General features: G+C 35.9%; 1 protein-coding gene across 8 annotated transcripts in view; it reads right to left on the bottom strand.

Moving 5' to 3' along the window:
* Positions 1-20,174, bottom strand: part of LOC143240121 (NAB transcription cofactor mab-10-like) — a 185,443-nt gene that overhangs the window by 48,498 nt on the left and 116,771 nt on the right. For 5 of the 8 annotated variants that reach the window (XM_076482033.1, XM_076482037.1, XM_076482030.1 and 2 more), the window contains one exon: positions 15,602-15,769. The exons of the other annotated variants lie outside the window; for them this stretch is intronic. In XM_076482033.1, coding sequence (XP_076338148.1) covers positions 15,602-15,769 — 168 coding nt within the window. The remainder of the gene's footprint in view (positions 1-15,601; positions 15,770-20,174) is intronic. 8 annotated transcript variants of the gene reach the window in all.

Genomic DNA, 20,174 nt, shown 5'->3' with positions numbered 1-20,174 from the left:
CTTTATCATAGTGAGGATGTCGGTTTCCAACAATTGTTTGCTCTGTGGGTAAGCATAGCAGAATGTGTCTGGTATCCTAGGGTGTCAGCTGGGTAGAACTGTTGCATCATAGGACTACTCTGGACTCCTAAAAATTTATTTGTAAAAAATGGAGGAATTATTATGAAAAATTCATACCACCGAAATATGGCCCACCCGAAATGAAACCTTCTGCATTCTCTATAGTTGGAAATGAAGCATTCGTGGCGTACACTTTTGTTGTTTTTTTGCCATATTAAAAACATACCCACCTCTATTTGATGGGGGGAGGGAGAATGCCAACCCCTCTCATCAGATTACCTTGGGTCATTGTTTCTGAGTCTACAGTTTGTCGTTGGCATCTAAAACTAAATTATAACCATAGCCTGGTTGCTGTTTAGTTTCATAAGGTGGCTAAATTTATGACGGTCGCGTAACGTTTGTTGTTGTTTCTTTCGCAGCTCTGGCTCTGTGTATTTGTTCATCTCTCTGAAAGGCTCATATGCCAATCGACGTGTTTGTTCTTTTGTTTTATGACATACCTTACGTTCATATAATAAATAACGTTCTCCGATAAACTATGACAGTATTATGAAAGTTCCTCCCGTACACATCACCCCGCCAGAGAGCATTACGAAATTACCTTGCACAAACATATTATTCTATGAAGTGTCACATGGTAAAACCAATTCGTCAACTTGGAAGAACTGAAGGATTACATGACAACGTACCATCTCAACAGAAGTCATGTGGAAAAATATTTATGTGAAAACGGCTCGTTTGGGTTGAGAATTTTTTTATTTTATTTTTTACGTAGAGGAGCGAACAACGTTTCGACCTTCTTCGGTCATCGTCAGGTTCACAAAGAAAGGAAGAGGTAACTGACCGGAAGCTGACCACATGTTTGAAAGGGGTTGTGTAATTGAGTGTCGGAATGTAGAGGGCGTGCTTAGATGTTTGAATATATAATAGTTATGTGGTCAAGTCGCTTGTTTGTTTTTTAAATTTCGCTCAATGCTACACGAGAGCTATATGCGCTAGCCGTCCATAATTTGGCAGTGTAGGACTAGAGGGAAAGTAGCTAGTCATCACCACTCACCACCAACTCTTGGACTACTCTTTTACCAACAAATAGTTGGATTGACAGTCACATTGTACGCCCCCATGGCTGAAGGGGCGAGTCTGTTTGGTGTAACAGGGAACCCTCGACCCTAAGATTACGAATAGAAAGCCTTAACCACCTGGCCGTGCAGGTCCAATTTCGTCAAGTAAATGGTTATTTTGATAAAACTTTGTAGAATGGACGGCAGCTGCTTGTTGAAGTTAGTGTGTGTGAAACGAATCGAACTTGGCAGGGGTTTAGTTTATAGAGAGAGACGTTTCAAGAATTACCTCCCCTACTGGGGTGATCAGGAACGTTATGGTTCCTCTTCGTCCCCTCATGTGAGAATTTATTCAAGTGTACTTGAAACTTTGCTTGTGTTTTAATTTTTAGGTGTTAGAGGTAAGGCCCGGTATAGCCAAGTGTGTTAAGGCGTTCGACTCGTATTCCGAGGGTCGCGGGTTCGAATTCCGGTCGCACCAAATATGCTCGCCCTTTCAGCCGTGGGGGCGTTATAAGTTACGGTCAATCCCACTATTCGTTGGTAAAAGAGTAGCCTAACAGTTGGCGGTAGGTGGTGATGACTAGCTGCCTTCCCTCTGGTCTTACACTGCTAAATTAGGGACGGCTAGCACAGATAGCCCTCGAGTAGCTTTGCGCAAAATTCAAAACAAAATGAAACTGTTTGAGATATGCAGTGCGATGGGGGACTATAAAATTGTCGGGTGAGAAGAAAGAGCGAAACAAGGCGCCGAGAGTTTTACCTGTGCTGTGCCCGAAAGTGAAAAAGAAATATAAACATGAATCTACCTTGTCTGTGGTTATGTATTTTGTTGAATGATTTGTGATTGTTGAAATATGTTATATGGTGAAATGTATTTTGTAGGTGCACTGGCTAATTTACATAACGATGCAGTTTATTTCTGTGGGCCTGTTTCTAACAGTTGGTAGGTTACTGATTTGGTGTATATAGTTTACAGGTGTGTATGATGGAAGTCTGTTTGCTGCTCTTAGTATTTTATTTTGTTGTACTTGGATTTTTTGTAGTGTGTTGTTAGACATATTATATGTGATTTGACATCCGTATTCTATTAACGAACGGATGCAAGCCTCGTATATTTGAATTATAGTCTCTGGTGTGCAATTTGAATGTTTACTAGATATGGTCATTAAATGTGAAATGCGTTTTTTGATGGATGAGTGTATGTTGTTGGCATGTTTTTTTCCATGTTAGTCTTGAGTCAAATGTAATGCTAAGGACTGTGATGTGTTTGCTCATGATGATAGGCGTATTGCCAAGTGTGATGTTTACTTTTGTCAGAGTTTTTCTGTGTCTTTAATTTCCTGTAAAAAGTTATTGCTTGCGTTTTTGTTGGATTTAAAACTACTCTCCACCTGTTGCTTCAGCTCGTGATATTATTTAGTGTTTCTTGAACGCGAAACATGGTTATTAGTGGGTTTCAAGAGATACTCCAGATAGCAATGTGGTATGCGTATTGTGAATTGTAAGTGGACGTTAAACTGGGAAAAGTTATATCACGAACAAAAATAATGTACAGGAGTGGCCACAGGACGGAACCTTGGGTCACTCCTGCAGTTATATTGAAAGATTTTGATAAAGTTTTATTGACTTTTACTTGGGCTGTTTTATCAGTTAAGAAGTTTAATATCCATTTAATAACAGTGATTTATTTTCAGATGAGTTAATTTATACTTCATGGCGTTATGCCAAACACTGTCAAATGCTTTTTAACGTCTAAAAATGCACCTGTAGTTACCTGATTGTTGTTAAATGTTTTGTAAATTGATTCAGTGATCCGTGTGAGGTGATCCATTGTTCGTCTGTTTTTCCTGGAAGCATTTTGAGATTCGGGTAGGATGTCATTTATTTCACAGAAATGGAGGAGTCGATCTGAAATGATTTTCTCCATCAGTTTGCCAAGACAACTTAACAGACTGATGGGTTGGAAGTTGTCAGGATTTGTCCTGTTTGTTTGTTTCTTTGTTATCTTGGTGATAATGGCTTTTTTCCATGTGTCGGGGTAACAACCAGTTGCTAATGAGGTATTCATGATATTCGTGAGATGTTGTAAGAGGAGACTGGAACCTTTTTTGAAAATAATATTTGGTATTTGATCATGTCTGGTTGAAATGTTTTTCGAGTTTTGAATGTTAATTTTGAGTTCTGTGGTGGTGATTTTTCTATTGATTGAACTTGAATAGTTTCCTAGTGTCTTACCGGGAATGTGTGTGTGTTGGTGTTGTCGATCTCTTACAGTGTCCTGGTGGATTGTGAAGAGCGTGTTATGATTGGTTGGATTATCACTGTTTCTGATTGGAGGAGAGATTTCCTGTAGATTCAACCAATGGCAGCTACAGGTTACTCATTTCAAATCAGGAATCTCTGTTTAGTGAAGGTTTAATAGTGTTAATATAAAATGATTCTTTGATTTTTCTTGTCTTCCAGAATTTGTCTGTGTCGATGATTCTAGTTTTCCCCCAGTTTATTCTGTGTACAGTTGACATTGCATGCTCTGCAAAGGCGAATTTTGTGTTTTCATGAGTCTTGTACTATTTTTATGTTCTTTTATTCTTGTCACAAATTTTCTTCCCGTTTCTCCAATTTATGTATCGTTGCAGGAACACGGAATTTCATAAATGAAGTTTTTGAAATTCTCTTTGTTAGGTCGTTGTTTGTTTTTTTACCAGAATGGACCTAAGGTATTGTAGGATTCTCACCAGACTTCTATGTTGAATTTTTTTGCTATGCGTTTGAGTTTTTCACTGAAATGTTGTAGGTATGGTGGTGACTTTCTGATGTTTTCTTTCTCTAACGGTCTTCTTCAAGGAGTTTGTGATGAAGGAGGAGGTATAACCATTCTGTTTAAAACTCTCTATGATCTTTTGGCGTTCTGCTTCGATGGATGTCTTATCGCAAATGTTTTCTATTATCTTGTTTAGGCATTGGATTATACCACGTTTTATCGAGGTTGAATGATAGGACTGGAAGTGTAGGTATCTATCTGTCAGTGTGGGTGGGTTTTCTGTATACAGTTGTGGTTATTTGTTTTGCTTGTTTGCTGATGAGTATGTCAAGAAACAATAGACTGTTTTGTTCCTTTATTTCCAAAGTGAAGTGAATTCTTTTGTCTACGGAATTAAGATGTTCTAGGAAGGCTGGTAAATTTTTATGACCGTGGGGCCGAACAACGAAGGTGTCGTCGACATAACGTGTTTAGAAACTTAGTTTTATAGATCTGGATTAAAGGGATTTTCTTCAAAATCTTCCATGAAAATGTCTGCTAGGATTGAAGAGAGTGGTGATCTCATGGTTAGACCATCTATTTGTTCGTAGAATTCCTCGTTGTATTGGAAATAGGTTGATTGTAGACAAATGGTTTAGTTCCCTTATGGCGTCTATTTTCATATCTGTTCTTTATGGTAGAGAGTTGTCATTCAGCAGTTGTCTGGTGATGTGAAGAGTTTGTGAAGTTGAAACATTGGTAAATAGATCTGTGACATCAAAACTGACCATAATATCCTGGGATTTGATGTGCAGCATTCTGAGTTGTCTTATGAAATCTGTCGAGTTTTTAATGTGATGTTCAGTGTTTCCTCTTAGTGTAGAAACAGTGATAATCCAACCAATCATAACACGCTCTTCACAATCCACCAGGACAGTATAAAAGACGGACAACACCTACACACACACTGACCTAAAGACGAAAGGCGGAAGACTTTCGAAACGTCGTCCTCTACACTTGTGTCTCCACAATAGACAGTTGCCGTCCATTCTAGAAAGTTTCATCATGAATACTCTGCCTAAACAATTTATCAAATAATACGGTTGTTTTGAATTTTGCCAATTGTATTTCAATGCAACAATACCATTGAAGTTCATGACCTACATAGATCGTGTAGTTAAAGAACATAGCATTAATAACCTCAACTTCATGTGGATGCTTTACTCAATCATTAACTTGAAGATATAAATATATCTTTCTTTTATCCTTTTCACTTTCTCAGAATCCACGCGATCATCACACACACCCCACTGGCCTACTAGAAGTCTGGGTTTGATTCCTACAGTGAGAATAGTGCAAATATCTATGTGCTTAATAGCAAAAATATGCCAGTATTCTCTTTGCTTGCCTGGAAATGTAACTTTTATCATCATGTGGATGTTATCATTACTTGGGAATGAGTGACTCTTCCTTTTTAAATCTTAGTCATTTTGATTTTTCTCCAGGTAATCTATAGTGTTGTTGTTTTTAAAATCTTCCTTAGTGCTATAACGTGAAAGTAATTCCTTTATATCAGGTGCAGCAGCAAAAAATTAAAACAGAAGTTCCCAAAATAAATAATGAATCTTTGCATTTCCAAAATAAACTCCTCTGTTGCTTTGAAATTTCCCTTTCTTCGTGGATTTCAGAAATGGATTAATCTTTATTAAATCTGGTATTACTATTTGGGCAACGAGACTGAAAAAAAAATGTTTAAAAGTTGTAAGGGGGGAATAAGTTTACAAATGGCAACAACTAATTCTGGCTTTGTTGAATTTTTTATTATATATTTATTCTATTTTACGCTCTTTCCAATTCCTATGGAGAAAATGGCGTCGCTTATGGTCAGAGTTGTGTATGTTGAATTTAACTTTGAAGACTAATGTTAACTTATTGAATAATGCGTTTTAAATTTATTTTTTATTATACATAACGTTCATATCATTTATTTATTTTGTTGTTGCTTTTATTTAGCACTGCATAATAAACGGTTATCAATAGGAGCTACAGCTTTTAATATTTTCCAAAATTTTTAAATTAAATAAAATTTAAAAAAAATTGACCAGCGTAAAATATTAGCTTAATGCAAATTTCTTTCTTTAAATGTACCTTATCTCTGTTTCGTGTGAGTAAGAGCACGTGACTTTACAGTTCTCGTGCACAGAAATATGACACTAATTCATTGTAATCTCCGTTTATAAAGAAGATTGTGGGATTTTACGAAAACAAATCTTTGTTCAATAATATTACCTCCTCCATTTCATCATCTTCAACCGTTTGTTTACGTGGGGGTAAAATTCCCACAGGAATTGGCCGAGAAGACAATCGTGTGACAAAGAACTGCTATATCCAAATGAGTAGTGAGTATTCCTATGGGGTTAGAACTAATGGGGTAAAAACAAGCTGTGAGTATTCCACGACACGATATCTAAAACCACAATATACCATTGTAGCGTAACACGGTGTCTACAGCTTTAAAGAGTATGCGCTTACATCTTCTGCTCGCTTTGGAGTTGCCTGTATGTACTTTCTTGGCACTTTGCCATAAACTAGATGGCATTTAATAATAAAGGTTTTTAAACCGCCGAAAGTTCTGGGTTCAGCTACAAACAACAGACGCCTTCTACAGAGGCTATTGGGGGAAAAAATATTAATATGTTACTTACACTGTAGTTGATTGTTTGTTTCTTCTATGAATTTCGCACAAAACAACACAAGGCTATCTGCGCTAGCCGTCCCTAATTTAACATTGTAAGACTAGAGGGAAGGTAGCTAGCCTTCACCACCCACCGCTAACTTTTGCGCTACTATTTTATCAACGAATAAAAAATTGACCGTCATATTATAGCGTCCCCACGGCTGAAAGGACAAGAATGTTTTGATGTGACGGGAAATCGAACCCACGACCCTCAGATTACGAGTCGAACGCCCAAACCACCTGGCCATGCCGTGCCAGAAGTTAATGAAAAACACTAAAAAGCTGTACAGAAATTTATAGCAATAATCTCGAGTCAGATACATAGTCCCACAGATGAGAAATGTTTTAATCTAACAGATGTGATAAACTGGAATCCAGGCTTCCATCTTTGACAAATATTCATGTGAGATATATTCGTATATTTTTAGCTTTCCTATTAGTAAATATTCGTACTGGTTTGTCAAACGCTATATTCCGTTAACTGTGTGGGGCTTATAGGGCTGAAGAAAACACTTTGACAGAAGGAAGGCAATCCTATCTTTCTTTTTTTACTTTTCTAGAAACTTTTAAACCCTTTGTAAGTATTTTCACTCAGATGTAATGGCAGATTGCATTAGGTATTACTTTCAATGAAAACCTAGTATAATAAAGCCTGATCAATTGGCACCCGGGGAAGAGTGATAGGTTTACAAATTTGCAATACCTAAAATTCGGGGTTCGACTTCCAGCAATAGACACAGAAGATTAACAGCAGTAGCATCTACTATTGTAGAAACATTAGCAGCAGTAACATCTAGTATTGTAAAAACATTAACAAGAGTAATATCTAGTATTGTAGACAAATTAACAGCACTAACATCTACTATTGTAGAGACATTAGCAGCAGTAGCATCTACTATTGTAGAAATATTAACAGCAGTAGCATCTAGTATTGTAAAAACATTAACAGGAGTAATATCTAGTATTGTAGACAAATTAACAGCACTAACATCTACTATTGTAGAGACATTAGCAGCAGTAGCATCTACTATTGTACAAACATTAACAGGAGTAATATCTAGTATTGTAGAAACATTAAGAACAGTAATATCTAGTATTGTAGAAACATTAACAGCAGTAACATATAGTACTGTAGAAACATTAAACATAAGTAATTTCCATTAAAGTAAAACATTAAACAGAAAACATCTTTAGTAACGTAGAAACAGTGAACAGGAGGAACCCCTAGTAACTTATAAACATTAACAGCAGTAATTTCTAGTAACGTTAAACATAAAACTAAAAATATAGTTAGTAAGAAGAAATAATGTTAAACACGAAGAATAAAAATAATATTAGAAAAGAATAATGGTGAATCACAAATATGTTTGTTTGTTTCTGAGTTTCGCACAAAGCTACACGAGGGTTATCTGCGCTAGCCGTCCCTAATTTAGCAGTGTAAGACTAGAGGGAAGACAGCTAGTCATCACCACCCACCACCAACTCTTGGGCTACTCTTTTACTAATGAATAGTGGGATTAACCGTAAAATTATAACGCCCTCACGGCTGAAAGGGTAAACATGTTTGGTGGGGCAGGGAATCGAACTCGCGACCCTCAGATTACGAGTCGAATTCCTTAATCACCTTGCCATTTTAGGCCGATCACGAATATGAAAGTGTATATTTCCTACTGACTAGAGTGTTAGATAAATTAACAAGAGAAACAAACAGTTGGTGGACTCGTTAGGCTCATGCTGTTCGCACACGAAAGTTAAAATAAAAGAAATTAACATAATGGTAATATTATATATTAATAACAGTCTTGCTACTGATAGTTGGGCTTTAAAAAAGTAGAAAATTTAGAAGCAAGACAAGAATATCAAAGATTATTAGTCTTTCTAATGAGAAAGTATTGTTAAATTGGAGTATTTTATATTGGTTCAGGGACTTTAAACAATAAAATATTTAATAAGAAAACTAGAGTATCAAGCTTCATAACTCTCCCTGGTGAGAGAAATGTTACTAGTAAGACGGAAACGTTAAACAGATGAATTTGCTTTGTCAGCTAGGGAAATTGAGCAGAAATGCACGTGTTGAAAATTATAAAAAATTTAAGCGGATCGAATTTCTCACCAAAGAAAGTTCTTTCGGTGCGACAAGAAATATAAAAACTTTCACAGGACATCGGCAAGGAAAAAATCTCTCGGAAGGTGAACATGTATTAACGAAGAATTAACGTGACGTACACGTGGGAATGTTCCAGAGAAAGAAGAAAATCAACAGAAGCAAATATATTGTTGGTTTTTAAGTTGAACGCACGAGACAAGAAAATAACATGCACGTTGAAGGGAAGGATATTCTTCATCATAAGCAAGTTCTGTAGAGAACGATACATATATAAACTAGAATAAAATACAAGGTGAAACAAAAACCGGAATTATTAAAAAGGGAAGAAACCGACAACTTTTGAAGAGGTTTCATTACAGGATGAGTGAAAGGTCCTTGGTGAGAATCTCTTAGAAGAATGGCACACGCAAACAGGATATTTAGTGAGGATGGTAGTACTAAATGAACAGAACGAGAACATCTATTGAAACTAAAAACATCGAACATCAAACGGATGCTGAGTTCTATAGTGGGAGAGGCTAAAATAATGAAACGGGAATACTGGACGGAAAGATGTTTTAAGAAAAGACAATTAAATGTAACATTTAGTGAGTTTGTAACGAGACGGTCAAACCAAAAAAGCAAATGATTCGAAATTATTACAGTCTTTGTTGAAATTTAATGAAACCTGCTAATTAAATGCTAGTCTTGTATATATAATCAATGCTTATCTCTATATCTCAACATTCGTTCTGACCTCCTTATATAATGTATGAATGTTTGTCAATCGAGTGACCTTCTGAAGAACACGACTGTGTACAGAATGGTTCTTTGATGATACAGCGATACTTAGAACATACAGGTACAATAAACAAAAGATTGTATAGTAGTACAAGGACATAGACAAGGGTATGTACACCGAATAAACAGTCACACTAAACAGGAGATCTGCAGTGATATAATAACACAGAGAAGAACATACTTTCTGAATAAACAGTTACAGTTGAACGAAAGCGGATTCTATAATCATACGAAGATAACAGCCAATATAATATCTTTAAGTAAACATTAACAGTGAAAGATGGGAGTTGTAAGGATACAGGAAGTGTAGACAAAATAAGAATCCAGTATCAGTGAGTACAAGGGGATTCGGGAATGAAAAAAAGATGATTAGACAAGACGGGGTTACCAATGAATCAGATACAGACAAAAATGTTTATAATAACATATTAGAGAGTAATAATAATACACGCCCACGACCCCCGCTAATTTATCTTTCAATCCAAACCACTTTCCTGAAACCGTGATTCCATTTATGTTTTAGTACCTTTAACAATACATATATTCCACTATTTACAGATTAGTTTTAGAAACTGGGTTTCCATATCCGTAGTGGGCAAAGTAAAGAAAGCCCGTCGTGTAGTTTTGCGCTTAGCTACAATGAATCATATGAGAGCACCTAAGTGAATCGTTGCCACGATGTGTAGTCTATACGAGCACCTAGATGTAATTATTAATTAGTAGCTTACAAACATAATCCAAGTGTAATACAAAAGCACATGAAGGTTTCTGAGTACCGCAATAAGAAGGACACATGGGGGTTACTGAGTACTGTGATAAGAATGATACATGGAAATTATTGAGCACTGTTACCAGAACACGTAGAAGTTACTAAGGACATATGGAGATTATTGAGCACTGTTACCAAAACACACAGTGGTTACTGAGTACTGTAATAAGGTCACATGGAGGTTATTGAGCACTGTGATAAGGACACATGGAAGTTATTGAGCACCGTTACTAGAACACGTAAAGGTTAATGAGTATTGTGATAAGAACACTTGACTAGTATTTCTTTATGTTGCTTTTATAATCAATAAAAGAGGGTTGAGTTCTTAACACTTGTTGATGTTTTGACTGTTAATACTGATATTATATGCACACGATGGCGTCGTATGATGAATATCTTCATTTATTTACAGACTGAAAAGGTTGTAGCGTTTGTAAATTTTTGGTAAACTATAGATAGTTGTGTGATGTGGTACTGTGATACACTCTTAGATGTTTGACTAGTTCTGTTTTTTAAAGAGTTGGTTTAGTTTCTTCTCTGTGTTAATGACTGAGCTGGACTTAATCTTCCTGTAGTAAATAAAGTTTGAGGAAAAGAAGGACCCACAGCCTGAATCAGAATAGATAATTTAATACATTATCTTATGATAATCCATAAAACACACTCTATCTGAAGTATTCCTGCTTGCTTTAGTTTTAAAGCACATGGCCAATGTTTAGAGTAAGTAGTGTTTGCTCAACATAACTCTTGAAGATACTTACGGAGGGGGTTCGCCCGGGCTAGTGAGGAAGAAGTGTTTGTCATTTCATTAAAATAATTGCAAATTCCGAACGAAGCTCCTGAACAGCGACTCCTTTTCTCCCCGCCACCCCCGTGGTTACGTTAGTGTGCATGTGTTAAAAAGATGTTATCCGCTAAAAGGATAAGTTTCTTGCCGTTATAAAAATCCTGTGTGAGGGGAGGAGGGACGTTAATTGAAAACACAATTTAGTATTTAATAAATAAACGTTGCTAATCCGATTATACGTGTTATAAGGTTTTTAAATTAGTGTTATATAGTCTTAAATTGCGGTTATTTTATAAACCGTTTACGTAGAGCACTGGATGGTTAAAGAAGGAACGTTAGTTCTTTTTATGAATGAATGTCCAATTATGAAGCATAACACTGCTGACGGTAACTAATAGGTTGCGCATTGTGTAGATATTGTTGCGTGACTAGATGACGAATAGATTGGATATTGTTCAGGTATTGCATTAGCGAAAAAGTTGTTTTTATTACTAATCTGTAGAACCTTCGGGGTTGTATAATTGATTGCTTGAATTACGTAGTTCATATAAAACCACACGCGCGCAAGTTTTCTGGTTCTTAAAAGCTCAGTAGTGATACAGAGCTGTAGGTACCTTGACGTTTAAGAAGATATTTGTTTACTGAATAGTAAAGATTTCCCCAAATAAAGCGAATACATAGTTTCTTCCGATAATCAGCTCACAGAAAGTATTGATATATAATAGTATAATTAAGAAAAATGTGATAAAAATGCCTGAAAGCAAACGATGTTTTATACCATTTGTTCGACCGTGATTAGTTCTCTTCTTTCACGAGTTTGGGTGTGTTACGTGGCATCAAAAAGTGGCACTTGTACTTAACAAAGAGGCGAACTATTTACTGAAAGTTCAAGTAGACGTCAACACTTTCCATAATTTATGTACATGCCAATTCCGTAGAACACTTCATTCTCAAAGACCTTCACTGTGGTCAGTCGTGGGAAATTTCGGACGCCCGTACCTATTAATTCCTAGGGGAATCTCTGAATACCCACTTAGACCAAATGTGCCATTCAGGTTGAAAAGTGTAGTCAAACCTAATTTATTACGCCCCATGGTAGACAACAATAACTTTGGGTACTTACAATATTAACATCCACGGTTCGAGTCTCCCACGGTGGGCACAACAAATAGCTCAATGTGCTTTGTTCTAAAACAAACAAACATACTAGTCCTCCAGTAGCACAGTGGTGTGTCTGCGGACTTATACTGCTAGAAATCGGGTTTCGATACCTGTGATGGGCGGAACATAGATAGCTCTTTGTGTAGCTAAAACCTGGCATGACCACGTGGTTAGAGCCCTCGACTCGTAATATGAGGGTCGCGGGTTCGAATCCCCATCACACCAAACATGCTCGCCATTTCAGCCGTGGAGGCGTCATAATGTGATGGTCAATCACACTATTCATTGGTAAAAGAGTAGCCCAAGAGTTGGCAGTGGATTGTGATGACTAGTTGCCTTCCCTCTAGTCTTACACTGCTAAATTAGGGAGAGCTAGCGCAGATAGTCCTCGACTAGCTTTGAGCTAAATTAGAAAACAAACGGACCTACTACACCCTTCTTAGAATTGATATGAACGTTTGAGTACTTGCAACATTCTTAACCATTCTTTGAAGAAGAGCATTCACTTAATTATCTTAATGTCAGGGTAACAATATTTTTATCCAAATGTAGACGCAGAATAAATTACCTCCAGTAAATATACTGACTAAATGTACTTTCATAAGGTCCTCTAAACGGTTCAGTTTCAAGAGTAAATAAAACCAAAATTAAGAGTAAGAAACATTTTGAAGTTTGTATGTCATACTATGTTGAAATCTACACAGTGCTTAATTTTTCTCGTGATTCATGGCATGCGCATGTTTTGTAACATTACCATAGTACAATTCGCTTTCCTTATGTGACAGCATTTTAGGGTCTACTGATTGACTGATAGACATCGTACTACTGTACAAATTATACACCATCTAAAAACCCAGATTCATTAATTATAATGTCTTCTTCAACCTAAGATGTATACTTTTAAATACTAACCTTGCGTTACAACAAATACACGAATTAAACGTTTTTTGTTTCAACACAAAATTTCGTAATGGGCTATCTGCGCTGTGAATCAGAGCATAGTTTGTATTTCTAGTCAATACATTTATTAATGTTTGCATAGTTATAACAAAATAGGAGTAAACGGTATGTAATGGAAAAGCAGTGTAAAAACGTGTGTTGTAATCTTCTGTTCAATTTCATACAAACGTACACCAAAAACATTCGCGATTTTACGCTATTTTTCATGATCAATAGGTTAAGACCATACAAAAATATTTAAAAAGTAACACATTATTAACGAAGTCAGTGATATAAAACAAATTTAACAGAAGTACGTATCATCAGATATCAATCTACAGGAAAAATAAAACCTACAGAGGTTAAAATACAGTGAGCCTCCATCTGATATACTTTCGCTATTGACAGCACTTTCGGGCGTAATCCCAGAATTAATTTTCTTTTTATTACTAAAACACGTCAAGTCACTCAAAATGTACCTAAGCCAATAAATTATTTATACAGTAGAAACCCGTTATAGTAACACGGTACACAAGTGTTTTAAAATATGGCAACTGGACGTTAGGTTGGTTTGTGTTTTTGTTCAACACCTACTGTTTTGTTTTATCCACGAGATATTTCTGGGGTATTTAATCGAAGCCTACATTCATGCCAACTAAAATTTAAATACACAGCAAGCGAATAACTACATCCTTTCAGCTTCAAACTAAACTCGTCTGTTATTCTACGTTTTCCAAGACACTGAGAAAAAATACTAACAAAAGCATTTACCTAGAAACGTTTATTTATTTTAGAGAGAAGCTACATTGATCTGACGTTTCAGGCATACCACAATGCAGGATGTATTAAAGGTTAGTTTACTGAATTTCGCGCAAAGCTACTCGAGGACTATCTACGCATGCCGTTCCTAATTTTGAAGTGATAGGCTGGAGACAAGGCAGCTAGTCAACACCACCTAACGTTTGAGCTACTCTTTTATCTACGAATACTAGAACTGACTGTCACATTATAATACGTCCACAGTTGAAATGATAAACATGCTCAGTGGCAGGAGTCGAGCTTGTCATCTGCAGTTTGCCGGTGCCCTTATCAGCAGACCATGTCATCTTAACTTAAGTTGTCCCTCTTTTAAATCTGATCCCATCGTATAATAAGGTTTACTTTTAGTCCTAAAATTATTTTCACCTTTATTAAAAAAAGGAAAGGATTTTATGAAATTCAGCTGAGATTCCTTACTTTCTAAAAAAACAGTATTTGATAAATATAAAACAGCATTTCGTTTGGCGCTGTGTCAACCATCAGCGACAGTTAACAGTACGTTTGTAAAATACAACTATTTAAATCTATTATTTTCAACAAAAACTAAAATAAAAGTTAACTGTTTTTAATAGTAAGCAAGCTGTTAAATCCTACTTAACATTTAGATATTTTGTTCCTATTCTTGACATGATTAACATATTGTCTCTGATAACTGTCTGGTGTATTTGTAAATAATTCATGTATCACAAATTCGACATCCTTTGCTGTTATGGATAATTATTATTTTGAAATATATTTCGGACTGCTTAAAAAATAAGTTGTTTCATTCTTCGAAAACTTTTACTTTTAAAACATTGTATCTCTAAAAATTGGAATTGATTGTTTCGGATATTCGGAGCTACAAAAGAGTTATAAGAACTGGTCGTTCTTAATTTTGAGCTGACAGACTAGATAAAGGTAAGGACGGTAGTTCGTAGCAAGCTATGCCAAATGTTCAGTTATTCTAACCTACTCAAACAATTAACGTTGCTCACCACTCTTAAAATATATCCACAGACCCAAAGTGAGAATCACAATTTTGCGAAAACGTGACACGAACCACAAACCCTTGGATTCATAGACATCAGTTACAAATATAACAAATATTTTCACTAACTGGAATTAAGATAGAGCAGTGTGATACAGACTGTACAGAACCACCTAAATCAGAACCTCCAAACCAAACCAGCAAATAAACAAACGTACCTACCAATCCTGATACCAACAGGTTTGCCCTCTGACATGAAGTATTCATAACAACAAAAAGACAAAAATAATAACAATAAGACTTACCTTTCTTTACTGTCAGTGCTTAATTTCTAGAAGAAACAAAAAAAATCACATACGTGGAGTCTCTTTCGAGTTGTGAGGGGGATTTAAAGTTTTGGAAGATAAAAATTTAAATGTTTTTGAGGCCATAATGTGGGACGGAGAGCTTAGTAAAGTACTTGACTAGTTTATTCAAATATCAATTCGCAATGCAACCAATGTAGTTTTACAGTTATGGTTTCCACTTTTAGGTTTAAAAGGACAAAAAAAGGTCCCAGTTATCAGATCCTGATGAAGATGACAGAAGTTAAGCACTGATTACTCTACACTCTGAGGGGTTTACCAAGTCAGAACCATTGTGCCTGTCGTGTTTAATAGAACATTGCCTACCTCTAATTCTTTACTTATCTTCTTCTTGTTATTTTGAGGTTTAGGTTCTAAAGGTGGTAGCGTCTTGACCAGCATCTCTGCTGCCTCCGATAACCGCTGGATTTGAGTTTCAACCAGAACCGGTGTAAGGGAAATGGGAGAACCCGGTTGTCCGTACTCTCCTGTACCCTAAACAAACATGGACTTACTGCTTAGTCAGTTCTCAGTCCACAGAACCATGGTTCTTCTGTTGCAATGGCCTTAGAGTTTACACACCATGGTGAAACTAACACGTTTATATACTTATAAAAGGCAATAAAATGATATATTTAATATCACGATTACGCCTAACATTAGTTCACATGTTTCCTCTTCGGTGTATAAAACTATTGGATGTATGTTTAATATCGCCAACTTATCAAATGAAACATGAACATTCTATCTAAATCCTTATATCTCTGGGGATGGGGAACGCCATTTAATAGAGTTATTTAACAACGGATAGTTCGTATGAAACTCCTACACCGTTAGGACAACAACCAAAGACAATCTTCAAGAGTTGATTGGCATGACAAAAATACACACGTTTCGTATTCTGATCGTACAATTTCAGTGATATGAAGAATACACGAGAAATGTACATCTAAATCAAATATATGTTCCTACCCAAAAAAAATAAACAAACAAACAAAATCTTTTGTAAACTGAAATAACTTAGTATTAGACAATCGTATATATCTCGTTGTCTGGAGATGTAATACATGTGTTTCTGTTGTTGTTTGGTATTAAGCACAAAGCTACACGAGGGCTGTCTGTGCTCTGTCCACCTGAATTCCAACATTGTTAAGTCAGCGGATATTCGCTGTGCTACTCTCCGTTTGATCAGTAAAATCAGGAGACGGCCGCCGATAGTTACAATAGCTTTGTTACAATTGCAAAGTACAAAACAAACAATATTTTCATAACGTTTGTTTGTTTGTTTTGGAATTTCGCGCAAAGATACATACCATTCCTCTTTCGTTAATAACTCCTCTTTATTAGCGAGGCCTGGCATGGCCAGGTGGGTTAAGACGTTCGACTCGTAATCCGAGGGTCGCGGGTTCAAATCGCCGTCGCACCAAAAATGCGTTAAAAGGTGACGGTCAATCCCACTATTCTTTGGTAAAAGAGTAGCCAAAGAGTTGGCGGTAGGTGGTGATGACTAGCTGTCTTCCCTCTGGTATTACACTGTTAAATTAGGAACGGCTAGCGTAGATAACCCTCGTGTAGCTTTGCGCGAAATTACAAACAAAGAAAGTAAATAAGTACCCTGCATCTGGAACATTGTTAAACATGTGACCTGTATATGTTTTTCAAATTGTTAGCTTCTCTTCAACTCTTTTAGAGGCGACAAAATGCTTTTTCCTCACGAAGCTACTAAATGGACTATCTGTACTCTGTTCACTGGAGGAAATCGAGCTATAGATTTTAGACCGGACACTTACCGCTGAACCACTAGGGAGCATGTAACGAAAGACACTTCCAAAGCGACCTTCATTCACCTGTATCTCATGTTGGAATCATAATATTTCTTATTTTAAACAACACAGAGGAGTCACCTTTTTAAGATCATCTGATATTTATTTTTCTCTTAAAAAATATTTTTTCGCTCTCTTTACGTTTTTCCAAAAAATAATTTAAATTCTCCGATTATTTTCCTTCATAATCTGGCTTCTTCTCTTCCTTCTTTGATCAACATTTTTTAAATGCTCGTTGTAAGATATACACAACTATTTCAGTTTAATATTAATACAAGTGTTATGATTTAGATAGGTTATATAGTGCAAATGTTGAATTTTCTTATTTTTACAAGCGATAGTTTAACGCAGGTTTGTTTACCTAACTGTGTACGAATCATATGTTGTGTAGTTCAACTATTGCGAATTGGCGATTTTAATATTATTGCGCCATATTACCAGCACCTTCTAAGTTTTTACATATATATTTTTTCTCTACAATTGGGTTTTCTCGTCATTACGGACTTCTAAGTTTTTCTCAAGCATTATTACATCACAATATCTGGTATTATGTGGAAAGTTCTAAGCTTCAGTTGGGCTATTTATGAATCCGCGTCAAAATATAGTTCAAGTAAGACAAAGATAGACGGTTAGCTAGAGAGTGAGTTTAGCCGTAACGAGTGTATAGTGGCGCGTTTTTAAGTGAAATTATCACAGTGTGTATTGTAACAATACAGTAAAGAAGAATTATTTGTTTCATCAACAACGTTCTAATCAATCTAATGTAATTGAACAAATATGTGAAGACCTTTGACAAAAAGAAGCATTTATTTAAAAATCTTAATGGAACCGTGGTAATAAACAGTGTAACATAAGTGAAATTATAACTAACTGTATTGTAACAACAAAGTAGAGGAGAAAAATTTGTCTTATCAATTGTGTTGTAACGTACTTAAATCAGCCTGTGTGGGCTTTTGACCAAAAGAGACGAATATTTGTATATACATTTGACTTCTTTAAATATATTATTTTGAAACAAGTGGACAGTGTGCTGCTTTGTTATTGTTGAAACTTACTATCAAGAAGTTATAGACACCCATCACTCCTCCAAGCTGTCCCCAAATTTTTAAAAATATTTTTGTGTCCTTTACGCATGTTAGAAATTTAATATATACACGTGTGTGTATCCAAGTTTATGCGTGTTTAGTTATTTTATCGAGAAAAACATGTAAAAAATTACTACACATAAACTATCTTAACCTTATAATGGTCTATACGGTAATATTTAGTTGTAAAACTGTGTCATCGTGTAGATAAAAAAAAACATTTGTGTCGTGTGACCTTAAATAATAAATTTAATATTTGTTATGACTTAATCAATTCACTGAATTTTTTAATTTCATATTCTCATATATTAGTTTATTGTGTTCAGGGAGTTTCCTAGTGTGCAACTGGTCACAAATTGTACACCAGTAAAAATATTTGTACAGTTGAAAATTCACACTTATAACACGTATATACGAGGTGCAATAAGGAGTTATGTATTAGAAACGGATAAAAATATAACTGTGCATTGGAAAAAATCCTTATGAAAATATCTTATTGCGTTCGTTTTTAAGCACAAATTTACACAATGGTATGGCTAGGTGGTTAGGGCACTGGACTCGTAATATGAGGGAACGGAGGTTTAAATTTCTGTCACACTAAACATGGTCACCCTTTCAGCAGTGTGAGTGTTATAATCTAACTGTCAATCCCACTATTCGTTGATAAAAGATTAACCCAAGAGTGGGTTGTGATGACTAGTTGCGCTACCTCTAGTCCAGGGGTTCCCAACCTTTTGGCACTCGCGACTTGAAAATGTAATTGATGAAATAAAATTAATGTTATCCCAAGCTACTTCTAACAAGGCTACGCGACTCCCCTGCCAAGGCTGCGCGCCCCTGGGGTCGCGACCCACCGGTTGGGAATCCCTGCTCTAGTCTTTCACTGCTAAGTTAAGAACCACTAGCTTTGGGCGAAATTTAAAAAAACAACAACTGTAACTGTTTCTATCTAGCTGTTTTCTAAATTTGGGTGAACTAATGCAGACAACCCTCGAGCAGCTGTGCGCGAAATTCAAAACAAACACACCTTACAGAAACAAGTACAATTTAAAAAGATCAGTATAAAAAATGGTGTCGTTTGAAAATAAATAAATAAATAATAATAATCAGGCCTTTCAGTGAAAATACGTTTTCATTTCTACTCGGCCATGTTTTTTGTAATATTACGGTTTTATTCCAAAGAACTTTTTTCAAAATATGTTGAACTTTTTTGTGGTTGTTTGTTTTTTTCCTTCCTCAAATCCGAGTAAGTCTTACTAGCAATGTTTAAAATAAATAGAGGGCTTTGAAAAGTTAAAGATCAACAATATAAATAGCTCGAAACCTACAAGGTATTGCACAATCACTAAATTCCTTTGTTTTTGTATGTTTTGTCTGTGCAGTTACAAGACAGCCTTGGATTAAGTTCAGACTGTGAAATATCTGATACGCCAGTCTAGACTATGGAATTAACCGCCTTTTTTCAAATGTGTTTACTTCACTATTTAGTTTTGCTTCTTGAAATAATGCTATGGTAATCATCTCACACTTCACGTACTTAATTAACTATGGTTTGGTAGTTAAGCGCATAGCTACACAATAGGATATCTACGTTCTGCCTTACAAGGATATCGAAACCAGACTTTCAACCTGTATAGTTGTCGTTGACCTGTTAATTGACATATACGACCTTAGTAGATGGAACACTATTAAACGTGTAGTTTTTATATATGGGAGTTAAAGAGAAGTCAAGTAATTTCGTCAATAGACTTTCAGTTTTACCAACACAACTGTTTGAACTTTTGTTTTGTCGTGACGAAGATTAGCGATTTGTTGTCTGAAGTCAACGTCTATAACAGTAACTCCGTTACTATATGTTTTCTGTTATCAGAAGCCCAATATTAAAACTTAGAGGAAATAAGTGGAATGTTAAAATGTCTGTTTGGGCATGGTGTGGCCTTATGAATTCCAAGAACTCATGGTTTGTGTCCCATCGTCGCAAAAACGCGCGTT

Source organism: Tachypleus tridentatus, chromosome 13 (genome assembly GCF_004210375.1).
Source record: "Tachypleus tridentatus isolate NWPU-2018 chromosome 13, ASM421037v1, whole genome shotgun sequence".
NCBI lineage: Eukaryota > Metazoa > Arthropoda > Merostomata > Xiphosura > Limulidae > Tachypleus > Tachypleus tridentatus.
Note: the sequence above shows the minus strand (reverse complement) of the source record. Positions and strands in the feature narration are given on the sequence as shown.